Source organism: Notamacropus eugenii, chromosome 2 (assembly GCF_028372415.1).
Source record: "Notamacropus eugenii isolate mMacEug1 chromosome 2, mMacEug1.pri_v2, whole genome shotgun sequence".
Lineage (NCBI taxonomy): Eukaryota > Metazoa > Chordata > Mammalia > Diprotodontia > Macropodidae > Notamacropus > Notamacropus eugenii.
The window spans coordinates 445,067,956-445,093,121 of record NC_092873.1 but is presented as its reverse complement, the minus strand read 5'-3'; the positions used below and the strand labels follow the sequence as shown (position 1 = coordinate 445,093,121).

The 25,166-nt window shown below is 35.7% G+C and overlaps 1 protein-coding gene across 8 annotated transcripts in view; it reads right to left on the bottom strand.

The window, feature by feature from the left end:
• The window catches only part of KCNT2 (potassium sodium-activated channel subfamily T member 2), a 528,526-nt gene that overhangs the window by 195,095 nt on the left and 308,265 nt on the right, over window positions 1–25,166 (bottom strand). For all 8 annotated transcript variants that reach the window (XM_072648322.1, XM_072648328.1, XM_072648323.1 and 5 more), the window contains exon 9: window positions 912–1,092. In XM_072648322.1, coding sequence (XP_072504423.1) covers window positions 912–1,092 — 181 coding nt within the window. The remainder of the gene's footprint in view (window positions 1–911; window positions 1,093–25,166) is intronic.

Genomic DNA, 25,166 nt, shown 5'->3' with positions numbered 1-25,166 from the left:
GCAGAGATTTCCACAGGCGCACTACATTCATACAGAGAAGAGATATATTCTTCCTGATTTGTAGAGATGATCTACGATGTCTTCATTTTTATTTCCGTAAATATTCCCTTTCCTTCTCACCCTTCCTCAGGTCCAAGCCAGACATTAATTGCTATCATTTTTGTAAGTTTGGTTTCAGACAAGGCATCTCATTTCATTGGAGTAGGGCATTCTCACTGAGGAAGCCATGTTTACAAATACTTGTTCATAACCTTGACTTTTAGAAAGTTGCTTGGGACCATGAGAGGTTTAGTATATACTTACACTGTAGGTAACTGGCCTACAAGTGACTTCCCCAGTATTGAATAGCCAATACTTGTCAGAGACAGAACTTAAACAAGGTCTTCCTGATACTAAGGACAGTTTACTGTCTAATATTTATTATTGACCTTTTGAAGGATAATATATGAATATTTTATTCAAGGTTACATTTCATTTACTGAAAATTATAAAAATTGAAATGTTTGCGAATACAAAGCTTGTAGCATGAATTTCTTTCACCCATTTTTGTTTTCCTTTTTTGGGGAAACAGATGTAATAATATTTTCAAAAGTTGTTAATTTATCCCAAGGACCTATTAAATTCCACATTTTTTATAGGATGTAAAAGATTTTTTGAAAACGCTATCAAAATGGGAAGTTTCTTGCTCCTGAAAAGTAAATATAGATTTTATTGGTATTATTGAATGACGAAAGACATTATCATCTATCATTGTTTCAATTATTAGATATGACAACACTTTTTAGGCCTTCACTATTTGGCCAGATAAAACAAAGCCCTATATTTCTTAGTAAAACTTTTAGAATAAATAAAATGTGAAGCATTATAACAATTTACACAACTCCATAAAACATAAGAGAATTGGGTTTCACCTGTATGGGTAAGACTACAAGGGCAACACAGATCATAATGACAACGAAAAGCTTGGAGAGCGCTGTCTCAGGTGTGACATCCCCAAAGCCCACAGTAGAAAAGGTCACAATGCAGAAATAAAGGGAGTCAAAGAGAGTCAGTTTCTTCCCTGCTCGCTCAAGATGCTGAATTCCACAAATACTACAGTAAATAAAGACAAAAACATGGAAGTGAATACCTTTAGTAGGCATTAGTTATTCATCATTGTGTTAAAAGATGAAGAAATTCACACAAAATAATTTAATATTCACACAGATAGTATTGTAATTTTAAAATATTTTCTAACATAGCCTATTTTCAATAATATGTTTTAGAGTTCTTATATTTCTAGTTATAGTAACATAGGTTTTGATTAATAGTTGGTTACAAAAGAGCTGTCTGAAATAAAACTAAACTTATTTTATCCCAATGACAACTCAAATATAGGGTAATAAATCTTGATTATAAAGCAATAAAACTATATATATATATATATATGTATATATATATATGTGACTTGTAGAATAAAAAACATTTTATTATTGCATTTCTTTTTTAAGTCAATGAGACATGGTAATAGAGGGCCAACCCTGGAATTAGTAGAATATCAGATTGCATACTGTTTTGCAGAGAAGGGGAGTGGAAAATTTAGAACTCAAAAATCTTAAAAAAGCAAATGTTGAAAAAACTGAACTAAAAAAGAAAAAAATAAATAATTTTTTTTGTTACTTATACAATAGCAAATGGCCAACAAGAAATATAAAAAATAGCAGGTAGGGTAGTATGTGAAGTGAAGTATAAAAAGACTAGAAAAGTAGGGGTTGTGAAATATAGTAAATGCTAAGCAAATCATTTTATATTTGATCCTGAAGGTAATATGGAGTCACTGTATGTTGTTGAGTACAGAGGCTCAGAGCTACATTCAAGGAAAATTATTTTGGTATTCTGTCCAGATTGGATTAAAATGGGGAAGTAGGGAGACCAATCAAATGGCTCCTTTGAGAAGTGAAAAGTGCCTAAAATAGGATAGTAGTTATGTGAGTAAAGAGAAGGGAATGTCTACAAGAGATGGTTCATTGGTTGGTTGTTGTCCTTCATCTTCGAAGAGGACCAAAATGACATCGCCATTGTAAAGTAAATTTCAATGTGTCCAACTGTGGTTGATCAGACCAATATGAGCTCAGGATACTCTACCACAGGTTGGGCGCAGATAGTTCATTTGAATATTTGAGTTGGATATCCCAAATTTGCACATCCTAAGTTTACTTTGTGCTGTCTCAATTCTGCTTTACTCAAAGAGCACAGCACCTTTTATTATGTGGGCACACATGCTGAGTGGTCCTGTGCCACTGTCTCCCATGTTGCACAGTCAAATCTAAAGTTCTTGAGAGAGGCCATGAGAGTGTCCTTGTATCGTTTCTTCTGGCCACCATGGGATTGCCTGCCCCATGCAAGTTCTCCATAAAATAGTCTTTTTGGTAAGCGTGCTTTTTGCAATTGAACAACATGGCCAGCTCATCAGAGTTGTGCTGTCTGAAGCATAGTTTGAATACTTGGCAGTTGAGCTCAAGCAAGGACTTCAGTGTCTGGTACCTTATCATGCCAGGTGATCCTCAGAATCTTCCTAAGACAGTTCAGATGGAAGCAATGCAGTTTCCTGGCATGGCACTAGTAGACTGTCCATGTTTCAGAAGCACAGAACAATGAGATTAGCACAACGGCTCTGTAGACCTTCATTTTGGTAGTTAGTCTAATATCTCTTCTTTCTCAAACCTTTCTCTGGAGTTTCGCAAACACTGAGCTACCTCTGGCAATGCATGCATCAAACTCATTGTCAATGTGTACATCCCTGGAAAGTACACTATCAAGGTAAGTGAACTTATCCACAGCATTCAAAACTCTATTTGCTGTAACTGATGGTTCCATATATGGATGGTATGGTTGTGCCTGATGGAGCACCTATGTTTTCTTGGTGTTAATTATTAGTCCAAAATTAGCACAGGCAACAGAGAATTGATCCATACTTTGTTGCATCTCAGCTTCAGAGGCTTCATTGAGGGCACAATCATCTGCAAACAGAAAATCATGCACCAGCACTCCCTCTACTTTGGTCTTGGCTTGTAACCTTTTCAAATTAAAGAACTTACCAGCAGTATGGCAGTTGACTTTGATACCTTGTTCATCCTCATTGAAAGCATTTGTCAACATGGCTGAAAACCTCATTATAAAAAGCATGGGAGCGAGTACACAGCCCTGTTTCACTCCATTGGTGACTGGGAAGGCACGAGAGCTTTGTCAATTATCCAGAACCCGGGGAAACATGCCATCATGAAATTGACATACAATATTGATGGACTTCTCTGGACATCCAAATTTTGGCATAATTTTCCATAAGTCCTCATGACTAACAGTGTCAAAGGCCTTGGTCAGATCCACAAATGTTGTGCACAGACATCTTTTCTGCTTCTGGCATTTCTCCTGGAGTTGTTGGGCAACAAACACCGTATCGACTATTCCTCGGTCATTTCTGAAACCACACTGTCTCTTAGATACATACCCACCTTCCAGGTGAAGGATCAACCTATTAAGGAGGATTCTACCAAGAATTTTGCCAGCACTGACTAAGAGAGAGACCCCCTTATGATTGTCACAGGACAATCTATTCCCTTTACCCTTATAGAGATGGACAATGGAGACATCCTTGAACTCCTGAAGGATAACCTCCTCTTGCCGTATTACCTGAAAAAATTCAGTTAGCTTTTGTATAAGTAATGGTCCCCCTACCTTGTAAATCTCAGCTGAAATAGAATCAGCACCAAGTGCTTTGCCATATGAAAGGATCCTAATGGCCCTCAAAACCTCTTTTACAGTTGAAAGTTCAGCTAAAGAGGGATTGACTTCAACTTGAGGTAAATGGTCAATGGCCTCAGTATTGACTGATGGTGGTCTGTCGAGAACACTATGGACGTATTCAGCCCATCTCTCTAGGATCATGTCCTTATCAATCCAAAGCACTTTTATGATTCCCTGAAAGCTAGTTATGGTCCAAAACTTATGGTGCATCACAATTACTCAGTGCTGATGAAACCACATTAATTAGTGAGTCTACAAGAGATATTGTGAAGGTAAAAATGAGAAGATTTGGAAACTGATCAGAGAGAGAGAATGGGAAGCTAAGGATTATATCAAGGTTGTAAACCTTGGAAGGGTTGGGAGGGTGGTAGTCTCTTGACAGTAAGAATAACATTTATGAGAGGGGAAGATGTGAAGGGAAAATAATAAATTCTATCTGATATTTTGAGTATAAAGGGAAAGTTTGACGTACAACATAAACCAAAGTGGGACATAAGGATCTGAAAACTGAATCCATGAAAGCAAATAAGATCATCAAGTGAGATAATATAAAGAGAAAAAGAGAAGAGGGGCCTGGAAAGTATTGGGTTATACCCACAACTACTAAACATGACATAGAAGAAGAAGATAAAAGCAATCAGACAGGAAGAGAGCCAGAAGAGAACAATGTCATGAAAACCTAGAGAGGAAATAATATGCAGAAGGAGAAAGTGACTTGTGATGTCAAATACTGCTGAGAAGTCAAGAGAGATTAAGACCTTGAAATATGATAATTAAGAGATACTGGAACTTTGGAGAGGTTAGTTTCAGTTGAAGGACAAATTGTAAGTCAGACCACAAAGGGTTAAGATGAAAGTGAGAAGAGAGGAAGTAGAGGCACTTGGTGTTGATTGTTTTGTCAAAGAATTTAGCCAATAAAGGGAGGGGGCATATAGAATTATTGCTCAGAAGTATGGTCAGATTAAGAAAATTTAGCTTTGTAGTCTTAGTCTTAGAAATTAAGATGGGTTTTCTAGGTAGTTGTGATCTAATGAACATGATTGGTCCCACACTATATTTATGTATCCTGATGTATCAGTGACAAATGAGGTAAATTTGGATAGCTATGATGCTCTCCCTCATTAAACATCCCTCTTAGAATCCTTAGTTCCCCTCAAGACTCAGCTCAAGTGCCACCTTCTATATGAGGATTTTCCCTATCGCCTCAGTTATTAGTACTTACCCACCTACCATGAAATTACTTTCCTTGTATTTTGTATTTACTAATTTGTGACTGTCTCCTCTGAAAATAGATGCATGCTACTTAGTAGCATTAGAATGATTTTTCAATCTCCTAAACTCTAATGACAGTCAACTCTGTATTTGGACTTGGCATTTGTCTTTGTTCTCCCAGCTGGTATTAAAAACCTTGGCATATAGTAGGCTATTAAAAAAATAGTTTGTTAAATTGAATAGATGTATCTGGAAACTGTATTTTACTTTTATGTTGTCATGTTTTCAATCAGAAGTAAAAGCAAACATATTTTATAAACTACGTTTTATGTTTTATTCTTTAAAAAAGTAAAGGAGTAAGGAAGAAATAATATTTTTTTACAATATAGTTAACAGTTATTGATTCAGCTATAGGTGTAAGCTTGATGTGCCAGAAGATATTAATTTGAAGTTTATGGTTAAAGTAGGATTAGAAACTACTTGATGAATTTCTTTTGTTTACTTTTCCACTCCAGTTCTCACCTCCCACTCATTTATTATGGATAATTAAGAGTGATTATTCAACTGCTCATCCTTTTAGCATCTGATTCTATATTTGTGCTGCTGTAAATGAAAATTCCAAACCTGGTGACCTGGAAGGTACTGGAGAATCAATTTAAAACGGCATAAGCAAACACAACTAAAATAATTATGGGATACTTAAATTTAACCTAGGAGGTGAATATGAGGGCCTAGCAAAATTCTCAGGTTTTTTTGAATGAATAAAATAATGGATATTGATTACCAATGAGAGTTATTCCATCCTTTATACTCGCAAGTCCAACCTGGAAAAGAGCTTTTATTTTCCTTCTCCAGATCATTAAATATGCCAAAATCCCATATGATTTGAAGAATTTGTCTTGCACAAGTGTAAGAACAGTACCCTTAATCTTTTCGTCACTTCTATTTTTTACTGCTTTCAGTGTTATTAGGCTAAAAATACCATCATTGTTCTACAGTAAAGATTGTAGGGTTACCACATGAACAAATGGAAATTAATGAAAAAAGCTTCAGTAGAAAGAAGTAGAGTTCAATAAATTACTTTTTAAATTGCTCCCTGATTCTGATTATATCCACTAACTAATTTTTTCTGGGGACCTGCTACATGTAGCATTATGTATTTTTATGACAATTACATTTTTCATAAGCTGATATCTTAACCAAAAAAAGTACAACTTCTCTACCTCTCTTCAGTAATAGAATATAGAAATCATGAACCTTGAATTACAGTATAGAGGTTAGCAACCCAACATAATTTCTAAACTAGATAGATTATTATCCTCTGTAAGTCATAAGCCCTTATGGAAAAAGAGGCTAATGAAATCTAATTTAATGAAAATAAATTGTTCCTATTGCATGTTAGAGATGCTATACTTCGTGTTTTAGAATCACATTTTCATTGGGGTAATGTTGTTAAAATGACAGCTACTCTCAATTATCTGTGATAAACAGGTGGGAGATGTATGAGTGAAACACAGAGGTAAACAGAAGAAATTCACAGATAACCCTACACATCTACTCTAACCATAAGCTTCAATTAGACATACTGATGGGATAGTCAGCATGTCTGTAACTAACCTGATAATATCCTCTTCCCCTGAAATACTTTTTTTCTCTTACCAGCTTATTTATTTCCATCAACCTCCTAGAGTCACCCATATGAAAAATTTTGGATTCACCTTTGACTTTTCTTTCTCTATTCCCTACATCCAACCAGTTTCCAAATCTTAATGATTTTACCTTGTCAATTTCTCTCAAATCTGCCCCCTCCTCTCCCCATACTGCTACAAACTCTGTTTAGACCTTTAACCAGACCTCTTCTTTTCTGGACCATTATAATAGCTACCTAACTAATCTGCCTCTCCTGAATTCACCCCCTTTCTGCATTTTATATTACTGCTCAGATAGTATTCCTAATTGATGACCCCCTTAATCAAAAACTTTCAAAGTTAACCATTGCCTAACTAATGAAATATAACCGCTTCACATTGGCCACAATCTGGCCCTACCTTTAAAGGCAATAATGTAGTACAGTAGAGAGAGGGCTGAAATTGGCATCAAGAAGACCTGAGTTCAAGTACTCTTACAGTAACTAGCTCTGTGATTCTAGGCAAGTCACTTAATCTCTCTCAGCAATGGTTTCCTGATGTGCAAAATTAGAATGGCTTCTATGGTTCCTTCAAGCTCTAAATTTATGATTCTACCATTCCAGACTAATGTCACACGACTTACTTTCAGAAACTTTATTTTCTATGCAATATAAACTACTGACCTTCTCTCATTGTGTTCTTACCTGCTTTTCTTTGTATCATTTCTCATTTTTGAAAAGTGCAAAACCCCTGCATGTTATGCCTCTGGTAATGTTAATAGCAAAGTTGTTCCAATAGGGTTATGACTATGAATTTATACATAATGAAATTGATTTCACCACTAATTTAGTGATTTCCCTCAGTGGTGCTTGAGACCCCAAGAGCAGGGGCAGAGAAATCATCTAGTGTGGTGTGATAGAAGGTCAAGATTCAAGTGATTCTGAAGTGTTACATAGGTAAATAATTAAATGATACACCTTGGGATCAAGGAAGACTGTGGAAGCAGGTATGGGCAGAATGAGGGTGATAAACTACAAAATAGGGAAGGAGAGGTTATGGAAGTTATGATGGGAAGCATTTAATTAAGTGAGAACATCAAATAGGTGGAAAGATATCAAGAGTATTGACCAGAAAGTGGAATTTCAAAATCCAGAAACTTAGAAGTGATGAAATTCAAAGCACTGATGAAGTCTATAGTTCAACTCTGACAATATGTATGGCTCAAGTAAAGGTGGAGAGCTCTGTATTTGAAGAAGTTGAGGAACTATATATTCAAGTTATTAGAAAAGTTTCAACATGATTACCAAAGTTCCTGATGATAGTGTTAAGGGATGGGTTAAAGAAGATCATGAGGTATGTTTTAAGTCACTGAGGAAAAATTTTTTAAATTAATATTGTACTTCAATATGTATATGCACAATCTCATTTGACCCTCACAGCAATCCTCTGAGATAAGTGATGAAAATACTATTGTTTTGTTTTTTTTTTTGACAAATGAAGATATTTAGGCAAAGGGAAGTTCAAAGTCTCATAACTAACAAGTAAAAGATGATTTCATGAATCATAGGTATAGAAACAGAAATTGTGGTTTTATTTGGCATAGGGAGTTTTTGTTCAGTTTATAACTTTCCAAATTTCTAGAGGAGGCTTTTTCTCAGTTCCATTCCTGCCTCAGCTGTTAGTACTTTCCCCTCTAAGATTAGGTTCTATTTATATTGTATATATCTTGTACCTATCCAGTTATTAACATGTTATAACCCTCATTAAAATGTGATCTCCATCTCAGTCAATACAATTCTGAACTTGAGGTCAGGAAGACCTGAGATCAAATCCTACCACAGACTTAGCTGTGTAACCATGGGCAATCATTAAAATTCTATTAGGCTCAGTTTCTTTCTTTATCTATAAATAGGAATATAATAGCACCTAATCCACATGTCAGTTGTGGGGATCAAATGAGATAATTAGCATAAAGTGATCAAGTACTTTATGTAGCACTTAAAGCACTATATGAAGACTATTATGAATTATTGTTATCTTTATACCTTTGGCATCTAGCATACATGATAAATGCTTAATAAATGCTGGTTAACTCGTTTCTCTTCTGTCAAAACCCACTGTGAAGTGTAAAACATTTTCAGAGACTCAGTCAAATGTACTAGAAAGTTTCTGTTCTAATATAAAATTCTATAAACCTGGGCCCTTTAAGTTGTTTATGAGGGAAACAGTTTTCGTGTCATGAAAAGAGATTTAAATTCATAATTATAAATTTAGAATGATAAAAGCTGAGTTCAAGTGCTGACTCTGATATCCCCACCTATTTACTTCAAGAAAATTATCAGGTTTCACAGAGGTAGTTATGAGATAAAATGTCCAGAACTATTTACAATAATATTTAATAATTCAATTCAACCCAATCACCAAATTTGGTCTCTATCCAACCAACACTGGGAGCTATTCAAATGAAATGGCTCCATTATCAACAAGCAGCCAGTCAACATAGACCAGTACTTCTATAACTATCTCCAATTTCCAAATCCCAGGACCTAACCTATTAAATCCTTTTCAGAGCACACAGAGTGTCGCTGTTTCCATGGTTTCCTGGAGTAACACCATGTAGGGATTTTAAGATTAAAAACAACACCTTGAATTACATTTAGAAACAATTATAAAGCCCAATGTTTATTACCACCTCCACTCATAGGACTCCCATGGACATAAAAGAAGATGCATGCAGAGTGGTAAATATGTGTCAAGAGAATTGGGCCCAGAAAGTTATTATGTAATGTTTAGCATGACAATACTAAGCAAGAGTGCTACTTTGAAAAGAAAAATTCAAAGTGGGACTTAACCCAGTCTGGTTCTAGTTCTACTGAAATAGTTCAGAAAAGTCAGTGACCAGTTTCTGACCTGTAAAATGAAGTGGTTGGATGAAATACTCTCCAATTATCTTCCTTCAATAAATTCTTTAATTATGGGATTATATATCATCTTCAGAGTAAGTCAAGGGAGACATTTTTTTTTGATGTAGTGGAACTTATAAGAGATACAGAATCAGAATACAAGGGCAGGCTGACACCAGTGATTTGAACATGATGCTAATAGTGTAGGCCTAGTAATTTCTGGTTTTCATCTGTTAAATGGAGAAAATAATTCTTGTCTTACTGAGTGAAATTCAAATGAAATAATTCATAAAACATGTGGACTGAAGGAGTCATTGCATGTTCACATAATGTTTATATGACTTAATTCATATATATTAACATACATATACACCTGTACATATCCCATGCATAAACATAAATGTATTCCTGTACGTGTGTGTGTGTGTGTGTGTGTGTGTGTGTGTGTGTAAAAACAGTGGTAAAGAGAAGGGAGAGATTTGATTTGGATTAACGTTTATATCAGTGTAGGGATTCCTCTGCTGCATATCTGCAACTAGTTTAAAAATATCTTTTAGTTCCATTGAAAGATGAACTTACCTGTCCATGGTCACATAGCTAATACATGTCAAATATAGAGCTTGAACCCAGGTCTTCCTCATTCCAAGACTGACTTGTCAACCAATATACCATGGTACCTTTCATAATGAACTATATCAGACAATCAAAAGTTTTATCTCCCTACACATAATAGAAGTCAAAGAGCTTGTCCTTCACGAAAACCACTCTAGGCTTACATGGAAGTGTTGTTGTATCTATACATGCATACACCTGTTTCTCTAACTGGAATGTAAATATCTTGAAGCTATGCAGTTTTGATTTATTTTTGTATAACAAACCCTTAGAACAAGCTGTAGCATACATGAGATACTTGAGTGCTTGCTGACTGATTCACTGACCCTCTGAGTTTAAATCCAAGCCTAATCCATTACTAGATATGTGACCTTGGATAAGTCACTTAACCTCTCTGGGCCTTGGTTTCCTTATTTTAATGTGGACACTTAGAGAAAAAGACCTCTAAGATCTCTTCCCTTTCTAATTGTCAGGCCATGTCTAAATGTCACTTATTATTATTTTGTCTTCTTTTATAAATTTTTATTATTTTATTTTTCCCCAATTACATGCAAAAACAACTTTTAACATTCTTTTTTAAAACTTTGAGTTCCAAATCTTCTCCCTTCCTTACTCCCATTCCCTCATAGAGAAGGCAAGCAACTTCATATAAGTTATATATCTAGTCATACAAACATTTTTCTATATTAATCATGTAAAGAAAACACAGACCAAAAAAATAAAAACTTGAGAAAAATAAAGTAAAAAAGTATGCTTCAAATCTGCATTCAGACACCATCAGTTCTTTGGGGATGGATAGCTTTTTCATCATAAGTCCTTCAGAGTTGTCTTGGATCATTGTATTCCTAAGAATAGCTAAGTCATTCACAATGGATCATCTTACAATATAGCTGTCAATTTGCACATAGTACATTTTACTTTCATCAGCTCATGTAAGTCTTTCCAGGTATTTCTGAGAGCATTCTGCTATATTTCTTGTAAAACAATAGCATTACATCAGAATCACATTCCACAATTTGTTAAACCATTCCCCAGCTGATGGGCACACCCTCAATTTCCAATTCTTTGCCATGGGTAAAGAGGTGCTATAAATATTTTTGTGTATGTATGTGTGTGTGCATGCGTATATATATATATATATATATATATATATATATATATATACATCATAAAGAGTGTGTATGGTTTTACAGTCCTTTGGGAATAGTTTCAAATTGCTCCAAAGAATGGTTGAATCAGTTCACAACTCCACTGACAGTACACTAATGACTCATTTTCCCCACATCCCCTCCAATATTTGTCATTTTCCTTTTCTGTTCTATTAGTCAATAAAATAGGTATGAGCTAGTACCTCATAATTGTTTTAATTTGCATTTCTCCAATCATTAGGGATTTAAAGCATTTTTTCATATGGTTATAGATAGTTTTGGTTACTTCATTTGAAAGCTGATCACATCTTTTTATTAATTTATCAATAGAATGATAGCTTTATTTTAAAAATTTGACTGTGCTCTCTCTATATATATATTTGAGAAATAAGACTTTTATCAGAAAAACTTGATTCATTTTTTTCATAATTATGATTGCTAGATGTATTTCCCTCCATCTAATTACCCCCCATTTATTCTATATTCTCTCTCCTTTCACCCTGTCTCTCCTCAAAAATGTTTTGTTACTGATTACTGCCTCCCCAATCTGTCCTCCCTTCCACCACCCTCTACCCTTGTCGCTTCTCTTATTCTTTTCCCTTTCTACTTTCCTGTAGGGTAAGAAAGATTTCTATGCTCAATTGAGGGTGTCGAGTCAATTTGAGTCAAGACTGATGAGACTAAGGTTCTCTCACTCCCCCACCTCCATTTTCCCCTCTACCATAAAAGCTTTCTCTTGCCTTTTTTCTGAGATGATTTACCTTTCTTCTACTTCTCCCCTTCCCTTTCTCCTAATACATTCCTCTTTCTCATGCCTTAATTTTATTTTTAAAAATATCATCCCTTCATATTCAACTCATACTTGCCTTCTGTCTACACATGCTCCTTTAACTGCTTCAGAAAGTTTCTATGAATTACAATATCATCTGCCCTTCCAATAATGTAAATAATTTAACTTTATTAAGTCCCTTATGATTTCCCTTTTCTGTTTATGTTTTCATGCTTCTCTTGAGTTTTGTATTCGAGTCAAATTTCTTATTCAGTGGTGCTCTTTTCATCAGGAATGCTAAAAAGTCTAATATTTCATTGCATATCCATTTTTCCCTTAAAGAATTATACTCAATTTTCCTGGGTAGGTAATTCTTGGTTGTAATCCTCGTTCCTTTGCCCTCCAGAATATCGTATTCCAAGCTCTTTGATCCTTTAATGTAGAAACTGCTCAATCTTGTGTTATCCTGACTGTGGCTCCACAGTACCTGAAGTGTTTCTTTCTAACTGCTTGAAACAGTTTCTCCTTCAACTGGGAGCTCTAGAATTTGGTTATAATATTCAAAGGAGTTTTCATTTTAGCATCTCTTTCAGGAGGTTATTGGTGGATTCTTTCAATTTACATTTCACACTCTCTTTTCAATATATCAAGGAAGTTTTCATTGATAATTTCTGGAAAGATGATGTCTAGGCTCTTTTTTAAAAATTATGACTTTCAGGCAGTCCAATAACTTTTAAATTACCTCTCCTGGATCTATTTTCCAGGTCAGTTTTGTTTTCCCAGTGCAATAATTCACATCTTCTGGTTTTTCATTCTTTTGGTTTTATCTTATTGTTCCTTGATTTCTCATAAAGTCATTAGCTTCCATTTCCTCAATTCTGATTTTTAAGGAATTATTTTCTTCAGTGGGCTTTTGCACCTCCTTTTCCATTTGGCCAGTTCTAATTTTTATAGAGTTTTTTTTTTTCCTTCAGTGAATTTTTGTGCCTCTTTTTCCAAATGGCAGATTTTCTTCTCAATTCATTCTTCTCCTCATTGGCTTTTTCGTACCTTTTTTACCATTTGACCTAGTCTGGTTTTTAAGGCATTATTTCTTCAGTATTTTTGTGTCTCCTATACCAATCATGAATCTTCATAATTTTCTTGCATCACTCATTTTTCTTCCCGATTTTTCTTCTACCTAGCTTACTTGAGTTTCAAAATCCTTTTTGAGTTTTTCCAGGGCCTGAGCCCAATTCATATTTTTTTCAGAGGCTTTGGATATTGGAACTTTGACTTTCTTTTCTTCTTCTGAGTGTATGTTTTGTTTTTCCTTGTTGCACTAGTAACTTTCTATGATCAGACTTATTTTTCTATTGTTTGCTCATTTTTCCAGTCTACTTCTTGACTTTTACCTCATCATGAAAGTGGGACTCTACTTCCAAGGTGGAAAGCACACTATACCAAGATTCAGGGATTTTGTGCAGCTGTTTTCAGAGATAAGTCTCGAATCTGTAAGTTTTCAGTTCTTCGAAGGTGGAAGAACTCTCTTGGACTGTGCACTGGTCTGTGAGTGGCTACAAGCACTCTTTTCTGCGATGAAACTTTGATGAGTGTCCCTGATCAACTGAATTCACAAGCTCTGGTGTGTTAATGCTCTTTTTTTCCTGGAGCTGCCACACAAGACTGGGGCTCAGATCTGAGTATAAGCAAAGCAACATCCCCAGTGCCAGCAAAGAGACCCCTGTAATCTCCTTCTGAGGAGTTATTCGACCCCCTTAACATTTGTGAGCTGAGAGCTTCAGAAGTATCCAATGGCACTGCTGATTCAGTGGTTCCCAAGTACTGCTGGTTTGCTGTGGCCTGCTCTGCCACTGGCATGGCCCGTGCTGCACTGCGCTCCACTCTCAACCAGGTATGACAGAACTTTCCTGCTGACCTTCCACATTGGCCTTCACTGAAAAATTATTTCATCATATACTTTCGTAGGGTTTTATCACTACAGGAATTTTTTCTATGGATTTATTTTAAGGTGTTTGGAGGGGTTTTATGGGGAAGTCAGGCAATTCACTGCCTTTTCTCTGCCATCTTGGCTCCACCTTGAATTTAGTTTTCTTCTTGCTTATTAGACATTCTGCATATGTCTTCCTTTTAAGATATTCAGGTATTATAAATACACAGTTATCCAAAAAAAGGACATCTGAGTAGTGCCCTTCCCAATGCCAAGGATCAATATTTGCTTAAAGTATAAGTGTGTTTGATTAACAAACAGAAAATGAAATCATTTGGACAAACTATTCTATGTAGTCTTCTTCCCTTGATCTCTTATTTCCACCTACATAAAATATAAACAGTAACTCTCTTTAACAACAGTGTTTTCACCAAATGGAGGCTGTTCATAAAAACACTGGCACTGTCACATTCAGCAACTATGAATTTTTAATTGGATAGGTTGCATAAAGGCATCTCATACCAAAATATGTATTATCAAAGTATGAAGCTTTGCTAGGAAGATTCACTGGCATTAATGGATTAGTATAATGGGGGCAATTGGAGGGCACAGTGGATAGAACTATGGACTTGGAGTCAGGAAAACCTTAGTTTAAATTCTCCCTCAAATACTAGTTATGTGACCTCTAAGTCACTTAACCTGTTTACCTCAGTTTTCTTAATTGTAAAATGAGGCTAAAATGATTATTTTTTGTAAAGCATTTTGCAAATCTCACATTACTATATAAATGCTAACTATCATTATTATTGGAGCAAGATCTGCCTAGGAAATGTTAACTGTGAAGCTGAAAGATTCAAGAAATGTTTGAAGCAATGTGCATGCAAGAGGAACAAAAGTGTTAGTGTGAACTCACAATATACAAACCTAAACTGAGCAAAATATTTTTATAATAATAGATACTACAAAATCATAAAATTAGAAATGGAAGGGATCTCAGAGGTCTTTTTCTTGAAGTCCTCATATTAAAATAAAGAAACTGAAGCCCAGAGAGGATAAGTGACTAGGAATGGTCTTAGCTTGGATTTAAACTCAAGAAAATCAATGAATCAGTCAAAAAGTACTCATCAGGAATCTAACATATGCTACAGCCTGTTCTAAGGGTGGGTGTACAAATTCAAAGCAAAACTGCATAGCTTTAAGGAACTTACATTCTTATTAGAGAAATGGGTATATACTTATACTTAGATGGAAGATATACTTCCATCTAAGCCTGGAGTGCTTTTTCTGAAGGACAGCCCTTTGACTTCTGTTATGTATAGGGAGGTAAAATGGAGATATAACTTCTGACTGGATGAGAAAATTCTGAGCCATCAAGTTTGTATACCAGTATTGTTGGGCCGATACTACAGACATTTGAGAGTACCTATTTGGACAAGAGAGTCTGAAGAGGTAAATGCAGACCTTTGAATGGTAGATTTCCCTGGAGCTCCACCCCTTGTGCCAAATTACCATCCTCATTCTCATACACACATACACATACATACACACACAGGTAATTTTAAGATTTCCAAAACACTTTACAAATATTATTTTTTCTTCATAACAATCCTCAGAGTAGGCACTCATTCTCACTTTATAAAGTAGAAAACTGAAATATAAAGATGTATTGACTTGTCCAAGGTCATACAGCTAGTACGTGTCTGAGACTGGATTTGAACTTACATCTTCCTGACTCCAAGTTCAGTACTTTATCAATACTATACCACCTATCCTTCAATGCTCAAAGTCCTAGAAACATCTAAGATTTACTCCCCCAATGAGATTATGCTTCCCTGGGTTCTGCTGAAGTGTTTGTATGTTGCTCCCAAATAGATTACATTTACTCTAGTATATTAATTATATAAATTTAGGACATATTAATAATTCTCAATTAAAGGGGTTAACTAGATAATCTTGATGGCTATTTCTATAATCAGTCAGCAATTGGTGGCAACGAGTTAAGTTGGTAATAATAAGCTAAGTATTACCTTACCCTAGAGAATAATCAGAGAAACTGACATTATCCCACAGCCCAAAGTACTGTACCTCTGTGTTACCAATATCTGAAGTGAAGTAGATATAATTCTAGCTCAATATCCTTCTTGGAGATAGATGAGAGAGTAACAACCCATTTCCTGCTCCAAACATTTCAGTGTCCCCTTTGAGAAAGAACCAAGATCTTAATTCAGATATGCATCTATTCCAAACATGAGCCATGATGTGTTTATGGTATACCACCAAAATACATCTATTTTACGTAGCCATTTTTGAGAGGGAACTATGAAATCTGACCATTGAATGCATACATGGGACAAAAGAAATTGAGAAGTTAAGAATGAAATGAAGGTTGAGAACTAAGTGGCTAAAAGAATGATGCTATGCTTATTAGTAAGAAGGAAGTTCAGAAGATAGGTAGGTTAGGGGACAGGGGAAAAGCTAGAAATAATTAGTTTTGTTTTAGTTATGTTGAGATTGAGATGTCTTTTGGATAACCAATTCAAAATATATAAAGGGTGATGTGGGAAAGAAGCTAAGGAGAGATACAAGGGCAGGAAAAGAAGATAATTGAATCCATAGGTAATGGTTTGATCACCAAATGAGAGATTATTGAGAGAAAAGAGAGAAGAGGGCTCAGCACATAGCCTTAAGGTCCACATCCAGGTAACAGGTAGGACATGCATAAGATCCAGTAAAGGAAAGAAAATAATTAGAATCTTAGGAGAACAAAGGGAAAGCAGTATGACAAAAAAAGTCAAGAGGTGAAAGTATCTAAGAAGACAAGGCTACCAATAACATCAAACAAAAAGACATCTAGAAAAATGAGTAGTGAGGAACTGTCTTCAGATTTGGAAACTGAGATCAATAGTGACTTTGGACTGAACAGATTCATTTGATCAAAGACAGAAAAAAAGACTACAAAATGTTAAGTGAGTGTGAGAAGAAAGGAAGTAGAAGTAAAAGATGTCTTTGAAAAATTTGGCTGAGAAAGGGAGGAGAGAAGTAAGACTATAGCTTGAAGAGACTGAGTGATCTAATGAGCATTTTTTTAAGGAAAAGGGAGACAGTTGTTTATAGGAAGTATGGAAGGAATCAGTACAGAAGGAGAATCTATAGATTATAGAGTGGAGATGATAGCTGAGTCAATTTCCTCAACAACATTGGAGGGAAAGGGAGCAGGGTTCACGTAGGAGGGTTGACCTTGGCAAGGAGAAGGGCTACCTCTTTATTTGAAACTAGAATAAAACATTCAAAACGTGGGATTATGTCAAGGAGAGATGAAAAAGCTCAAGGGAAAATGGATTTGATGTTCTAGGAAATATGAAGTAAAATCTCTAAGAGGGCTAGCGCTTAGTGTAACACCTGGCACATAACAGGTACTTAATAAATGTTTACTGACTATTTATTGACTGAAATGACAGAAGAGGTAGTTTGCTTAAGAGGATAAGTAAAAAGTTTGAGAATAAGTGCTGTAAGGAAAGAGAGAATAAATGATGGAAGTCTGAAAGGGTTATCTTGTTGCAGTGATGGCCCAGTTGATATTAGACACCTGAGTAGGATTTAAGGAGGCAGCTGGAAGGAGCAGTCTAGGGTTAGGAGATGAACTGTTGTAAAACAAGGAAGCCAGGTATTTGAGAAGAGATGACAGGGTAGAATTGAATTGACCTAAAGGATTGTGACTTGGAAGTCAGGAAAGTACTGCCAAAGCATTAAGGTTGATCTCAGAAAGTACTTAGGGGTAGAGAGCCTGGAGGTAGCCAGGAAGAGATCATAAAAGTTTAGGAGGAGTAAAGAACAGGCAGAGAGGAATGAAGAGCCTATTATCAGAGAGCTAAAGGAATTTCAAGCATGCTTTCGTTCCAAAATCAAGGATCTTTCTACTTTACCATGCTTTTTATTTTTATAGTATTTGAAGTTGAAGCACATTGTCATATTTGGATTTCATAATAATCCTATGAAGTAGATGCTGCAATCATATTTTAATTGTGTCTGAGTCTTCATCACTTGGATTTTTCTTAGCAAAGATACTGGAATGGTTTCCTATTTCCTTCTCCAGCTCTTTTTACAGATGAGGAAACTGAGACAAAATGATTAAATGACGGTCACACAGCAAGTAAGTATGTGAGGTCATATTTGAACTCAGAAAGATGAGTCTTCTTGACTCCAGGACTGGCACTCTATTCACTGTACCACCTAGCTGCTTAAAGATAGGTATTATAAATTAAGAGTTCCATAAGTAGAGATTTTGGTTGGGGAGGGGTGGGGATGAAGAAGAATCATTGGAAAGGGAGCATGATCAGATACCCAAAAGCGATGAATATGAAATATGCTGACAAGAATAGTGAAGATATAATAAGCCTAAATGAAAGTAGAGGATGTATATCAAAGAAGAGTAGCAGACAGGTAGAAAGGAGGGAATTAGATTATAATACCAACCACTGCCTTTCTGCAATACTTTAAAGTTTGCAGATGTCTTTATATATCTCTTCAACCTTAAATTACCTTGATACATAGGTACTAAAGGGATAATTTTCCTGATTTTACAGATAGGAAAATGATGCTGAAAAATTAAATTATTTGTCCATGATGACATTGTTTTTAAGTATCAAGTTTAGGGTTTTAACTCCAAGTATTCCTAACTCTGGGTATAGCATTCTATCCACAATGCCAAACTGCCTCTAAATGGAGTACATGAAAACCATCCTGAAGTGTTTGAACTTGAAAAAGCCACAATGGAATTCAATTATATTTTTGGGAAGTTGCTTCCTAAAGAAAATGATGTTTTAGTAAGATTATTCTGACAGTATAGGAAGAACATATGGATGGGGAAGAAATTTGAAAGAATAACTAGGAAATGGCAATGGAAGCTTAAAAGGTCAAAGATCACACTGGTAGTGAGAGAGAAAAGCCTTTAACACATATACAGGACATATTTGAGTTTATAGCCTGGTAAGATGGAATAAGGACAAAAGTGTGGAGATGCTCAAATGAGATAGTTGGGGAGGATTATAAATTTAGGAGTTAAGGGAGCAAATAAAATCAGTGATTTGGAAAATATTAAAATTAAGGTTATAAGAGGGTATTTATGAAAACATTCCTTAGGAAGTTAGAAATTTGGGATGGGAAATTAGGGCTAGTCAGGAGGATTTGGGAATGGTTAATATAGATGCAATAGAGTCATCCAATTTGACAATTAGAAAGGACCTCAAAGATCATTTAGTGAAACGTAAGTCTGAGCAGGAATCAACCTTCCTAAGGAGTGGTCATCCAACTTGACAGCCTCTTTTCAAAAGAGAAATCATTACCCACAAACATGGTGCATCCCCATTCTGAGTAGTTCTAATTAGTAGGAAGTTTCTCCTTTTATTGAACCAAATATTTGTCCCTCTACAGTTTTGAGCCCCTGTCCCTAATTCTATCCATAGATGTCAACCAAATCAAATTTAATACTTCATGACAATCCTTCAATTCTTGAAAACAGACATTATGTTCATTCTGATTTCTCTTCTCTTGCCCAAAATCCTTAGCTTCTTGAATTTATTCTCATGCTGTATGGTATTTGATCTTACTGTACTGACTACTTTTTGCTTGCCAATTTATTTCTCAAAATGAGGGACCTAAAACTGAACAAAATACATTTGATGTTGTTGGACCAGGGCAGAGTATGCCGCACAACACTTATTCTTAACACTTTACTTCTGTTAACGAAGCCTAGTTGGAGATACTTTACTTTTAAAGGTGTAATGTCACCTTGAAAATTCATATTGATTTTGTAGCATAGTAAAAAAAATAACTGTCTTTTTGTATGAATTATGTACCTGATTGAATCACAATTCAAGGTTTTATATTTAACTCCAAATTTACATTTAATTCTACTTCTTCATTAAAGTCCTAATCTGATCCTTCAATATGGCAGTAAAGTGACTCTTAATCCCTAAGGCTATGACAACAGTAAATTATTTGACCAATTCTCACAAGCTTTGGAAAGGCTCCAAGAATGGGACCCAGTGATGTCCATCTGTAAACCTATATGTCTGAGAAACATTTTGAGTTCATAGGTTTTACTCACACAAGAATCCTACAAGACTACAGGATTTCTGAAATTCTTGGTCACAGCACTCATTCAGGGCCATTCCATCAAAAAGTATCCCACTATATACCAAGAAATATGGTAAATGTTTGGGGGAATCCAAAAAAAAAAAAACCAACAAAAACAATCCTTACTCTTGAGGAGTTCACAATCTAATGGAGGAGACAAGAAGAAGACAAATATGTACACCTAAACCATGTGTAAGAAAATAGGAAATTAACAGAAATAAGGCACTAGAATTAAAAGGACTGAGAAAGGCTCCCTCTAAAAAGTCAGATTTTAGCTTTGATTTATAAGTTAGAGAAGTTCAATCAGCAGGCTACAGCAATAGTCTAGCTATAAGGTGATAAAGGTCTGTAGCAGGATAGTGGCAGTATCAGAGGAGAGAAGGGGGCATATTTAAGAGATATCATGAAGATGAAACTGATAAGCCTTGGCAACAGATTGAATATAGGGGGCAAATGAAGTGCTATAAAAGGAAAAGAAAAAGCCTAGGAGAGAACCCTGTGGAACACCTATGGTTAGTAGGTATAACCTGGATAAGGATTCAGCAAAGAAGAATGAGAAACTGACTGGTAGGGAGGAGGAAGACAGAGAGAATGGTGTCCTGAAAATCTAGAGAGAAGTGTCAAGGGGAGAGTCATCAGTAGTGCCAAAGGCTGCAAAGAAATCAAAAAGAATGAAGATTGGGGCTGAGAGAAAAGCCATTAAATTTTGCATTTAGGAGATCACTGGTAACTTTGGAGGGAAAAGTTTTGATGCAATGACAAAGTTGGAATATGACTTGTAGGGGCTTAAGAAGTAAGTAAGAAGAGAGCAAGTGGAGGTTCCTATTGTAGATGGTTTTCGAAAGGAATTTAGGCACAAATAGATAAAAGAGAGATAACATGATAGGTAGTACAGAAGGATCAAGAGAGTTTTCTGAGGATGAGGGAGATTTAGATGCTCGTATGCAGTAGGGTGGGAGTAAGGAGAAAGGGAGATTGAAGTATGTGAGAGAGTGGGGAGAACAGAAGGGGAAAACTCTTAGACAATATGGGATAGAATGGGATTACTTGTAGAGACAGAAGGGTTTGCCTTGGCAAGAAGTATATATAGTACCTCTTCATGTGGGACGAGGTAAACAAGGACATAGTGGTAGAAGGTGCCTAAAGATGAGATGAGGAAAAGAGAAGAAACTTTTGATGAATGGTCTCAATTTTGTCAATGAAGTATATGACAAGGTTCTCCTTGTTCTCTAACAAAGTTACTTCAGAGGGTGGAAAGGGGTCATGGAACATTTGAGGAAAAATGAAAAGGAGCCACTGTGGAGATTGGATAGCAAGTCCATTAGGAAGGGATAGAAGTTATGAAAAGCAGCAGTAAGGGCCTAGCTCAGGTTGTGTACCACGTATTTGTGGGGACCCCAGTTAGAACAATCACATGATTTCCTTTATCTTTGTTCAGCAGCATACATATAGGAGCTCATGCACCATCTGCTGTGAGTGACCTGAGACTAAGTCTTGGCAGAGAATAAGTGGTGAAATGATAAGAAGGTAGGGTTATCATTCATCCTTCATCATGAGTGCTCATCCATGTACTGCCCCATCAAAGTATCTCCCAATATTCAATTCTGGCCTTTTTCTCTTCCAAAAAACCCTTTCTCTTAGTGATCAGATTTTGGATTCAATGATAATTGTCTATTCAGTTGACTTCCAGAGTTATAATATCTAGCATCAATCTCTTCTGAACTTTAGTAAAATGCCACTAACTCCCTGATGCTTAACTTTTCTCCTCCCCCAAATCACCTTCAAACACCACGGTTTCTTTTCAGAGCACAATCATCTTTCATATCCCCCAGGATTATAACTTCAGAGTCATTGAATTTTTACTCTTGTTCACTTCCCCCACCACAAAATCCAATCAGTTTCTTGGTTGGTAACTTCTACCTATATAATATCTACTGTACCCATTTCTTCCTCTCTATTCATACAATCACCACACTGTTTCAGACTCTCATCACCACTTGCCTGACTTTTTGCAATATCATCCTAACTCTATTCAGTCTTTCTTCCCCTCTTACCCATCCTTCATATAGCTGTCAAAATAATCTTCATAATTATAGGTCTGATAATATCATTCTCTTATTCTGTAATCACTGGGGTCTTCCTATTAGCCTTTGGATAAAATATTAACTTCTCAATTTGGCATTTAGAGGCCTTCACTATAGAGCTCCCATCCACATTTATAGTTCCATTACCTTTTAATCCCTTTCACAGACTTTATTATAGGTAAAGTAACTAGCTGGTTCTTTTTTATAAAGGACATACCATCTCCCATCTCCATTCCTTTGCACTCTTAGACATGTAGAATCCCTAACTTTCTTAAAAGCTACCTTTCATATGGGATCTTTACAGATGTTCCCAGTTGTTGATGTTCTTTCCTTCATAAAATTACATTGGATTGCTTTGTCCATACTTGGTTTTTACTCATGTATGCATGCTAGTAGACTATAAGATTCTTGAGGTCAATAACTATTTTCTTTTTATCACCAGAACCCAATGTAATACTATTTATCTCATAGCCTTTTCATAAATATTTCTTTATTACTCATAAAAGTCCTACTCTGATGCCTCATCATGGCATCAAAGCAACTTTGTGTCCTCCAAGTCTATGCCAGCAGAATGTAGCCTCTACCATGCTAGAAAAAGCATATAATAAGGCCTTTGGGACAGAACAAGTCAATTTTTTAACAACCAATCTATCTAGTCTCCAAGTGACATATCACTAATAGGCACAAAACTTGATGGAAAAAAATCAATGCAATCCATAAAGCAGGGCAAAATTTTAAAATGATATTTAGTCAAATCCACTTCTGTATAGAGAGTTTTTGAGGGAGAAGGTATAAAGATCATCAAAAAACTCTAAATTAACTGTCACAATTCTGAATTAAAACATTTTTTCCCAGGGATTAATTAGCAGATATAGTGTTAGAGGAACTGAATCATATCAACCTTGATATTATTGTTATAAATAAATCTGAAAAATACAAAGAAGTTGAAGCCAGATGGAAGAATGGCTCTCAACAAGTACTTCTTTGTGGAGGCAAAGAAAGAAATTAATAGAGTGGGTTTTATTTTATGAATCAAAGTAACAAGAAATTATTTTCCATGAGACATTTGGTCATCATCCATTGCAGGATAAGTATTTGCAAAAAAAAATCTATGAATAAAAATAATTCCAGCTTTGGCATCAATATTAGTAAATGAAAAGAAAATGATAGAGAAATTTTATAAAGAACTTGATGAGATCTTCCAAATCAAATCAACACGTGTTTTCATATTTGACCACTTCAATGAAAAAAATGAGAAAAGGTGAGGAAGGGCCACTCCCTCCTAAAAGTAAGAAAGCTTAACCCCTAATTAATTTAAACAATCGATTTAAAAAAATGAGAAATGGACAATGGAAATAATCTAAACATTGACTATAGTAATTTCATCCAGAAGTTAAACCAAAGTAAGTCAATTGTTACAACAAAAAGAGTCCAGAACTAATCTTTTTTTAAACATTTCAATTATATATCAAATTGAGTTAATGGTACTAAAATCTATCCTGTTCTGAACAGTTATAAGTTTTATTTCATAAAGCAGAAAAGAAGGAAGATAAACCACTCTAAAGAAACTTGACAAGACATAAAACTGTAATGGCAAGCAAAGTAGGATTTTTTTCCTATTTTTTCTGAGTTTTAGCCAATCAAGTGCCTTTGATTGAGTTTTGCCTTTGACAGAATCAATCAAAAATCTTTGAATGGAAACAGTACAAACACACACATATATGTATATATGTGTAAATATGTATACATATATACATAGGTATGTATATGTACAATATATGCGTGGGGGGGTATGTATGTATATATATATATATATGTATGGTATTGCTTAGAGAGAAAAGCAGGGCTGAGAGAGAAGTGGGTATGAATGGGCTAGGGGAACTTGATCGTGGGGAGGCCTAACAGAAGAATATTTGTAATGCTGGTGCTCTGTCTGTTGATCTGTGTTAGTTCCTCAGACAGAAGCTCTGTTTGTGTTGATCTGTGTTAATTCTTCAGACAGAAGCCCTGACTGTTCATCTGTATTGATATCTCAGACAGAAGTCCGGTCTGTTGTTCTGTGTTAATTTCTCATACAGAAGCCCTATCTGTTGGTCTTTATGAGTGAATTGATGGTGCAGGTAATGTATATAAATATTATTTTAGCCCTGTTAGGCTTTGATTTCCTAGAAACAGAAGCCGCAGTCAAGAGGCCCTAGAGCCTGCTATCAGGCAGAAGCAGGAAAAGTTTAGAGTGGAACAGTTCCCATGAGCTGAGACAGGGAGCTTGAGCAGATAGCTGCCTGTGTGTGAACTCAGGCGAGAGCTGGGAGTGGTCTACCCATGGAGGAGGAACTGGGGGGTTTGCAAGTCAGCTTTGAGTCAAGATGAGAGAGGAATTTACCTGGGCACTGTGTATTGATTAAGAAGGTGGTTTTTACAGTGACCTAGTGGTGGAAGGTGTGGTATTTTCACTACCCCTTAAGGATGCATTGTGCTAGGGAAGACCCTAGCCTGGGACCCCCTGACTTTGGGTATATAATGTCATATTCTATGTGCCATGTTACATTCTGAGTATTATGAGATACATATATATGTTAGAAGATATATTTTGCTTGAGGATGTTGCTATGAATGCTATGCTTTACTTTATTCAACAACGTTTAGTTTATTGCTGAACTGAGAGTTCATTATAGTACGAGATCAGACCCTTAAAATCATTCACAGCAGTAGTCCTCAGGAGTGCTGCCCTGATTGGCCTTACAACCACGAAGCAGAATCATCGTTAGTCATGGAAGAGGACTATAAACAAAGGAAAATAAGAAAAGGCTTATAAACATTATCAAGTCAAATTCTTTTCTCCATCAAGAATAATGGACTCACTGTACTCAGACTCTAAATGTCTACTTGTAGTAGAAGTAGAAAAATGGCACTAAAGAAAATAAATATTGTAAAAGAAGAAATATTAGTCAAATATAAATAGA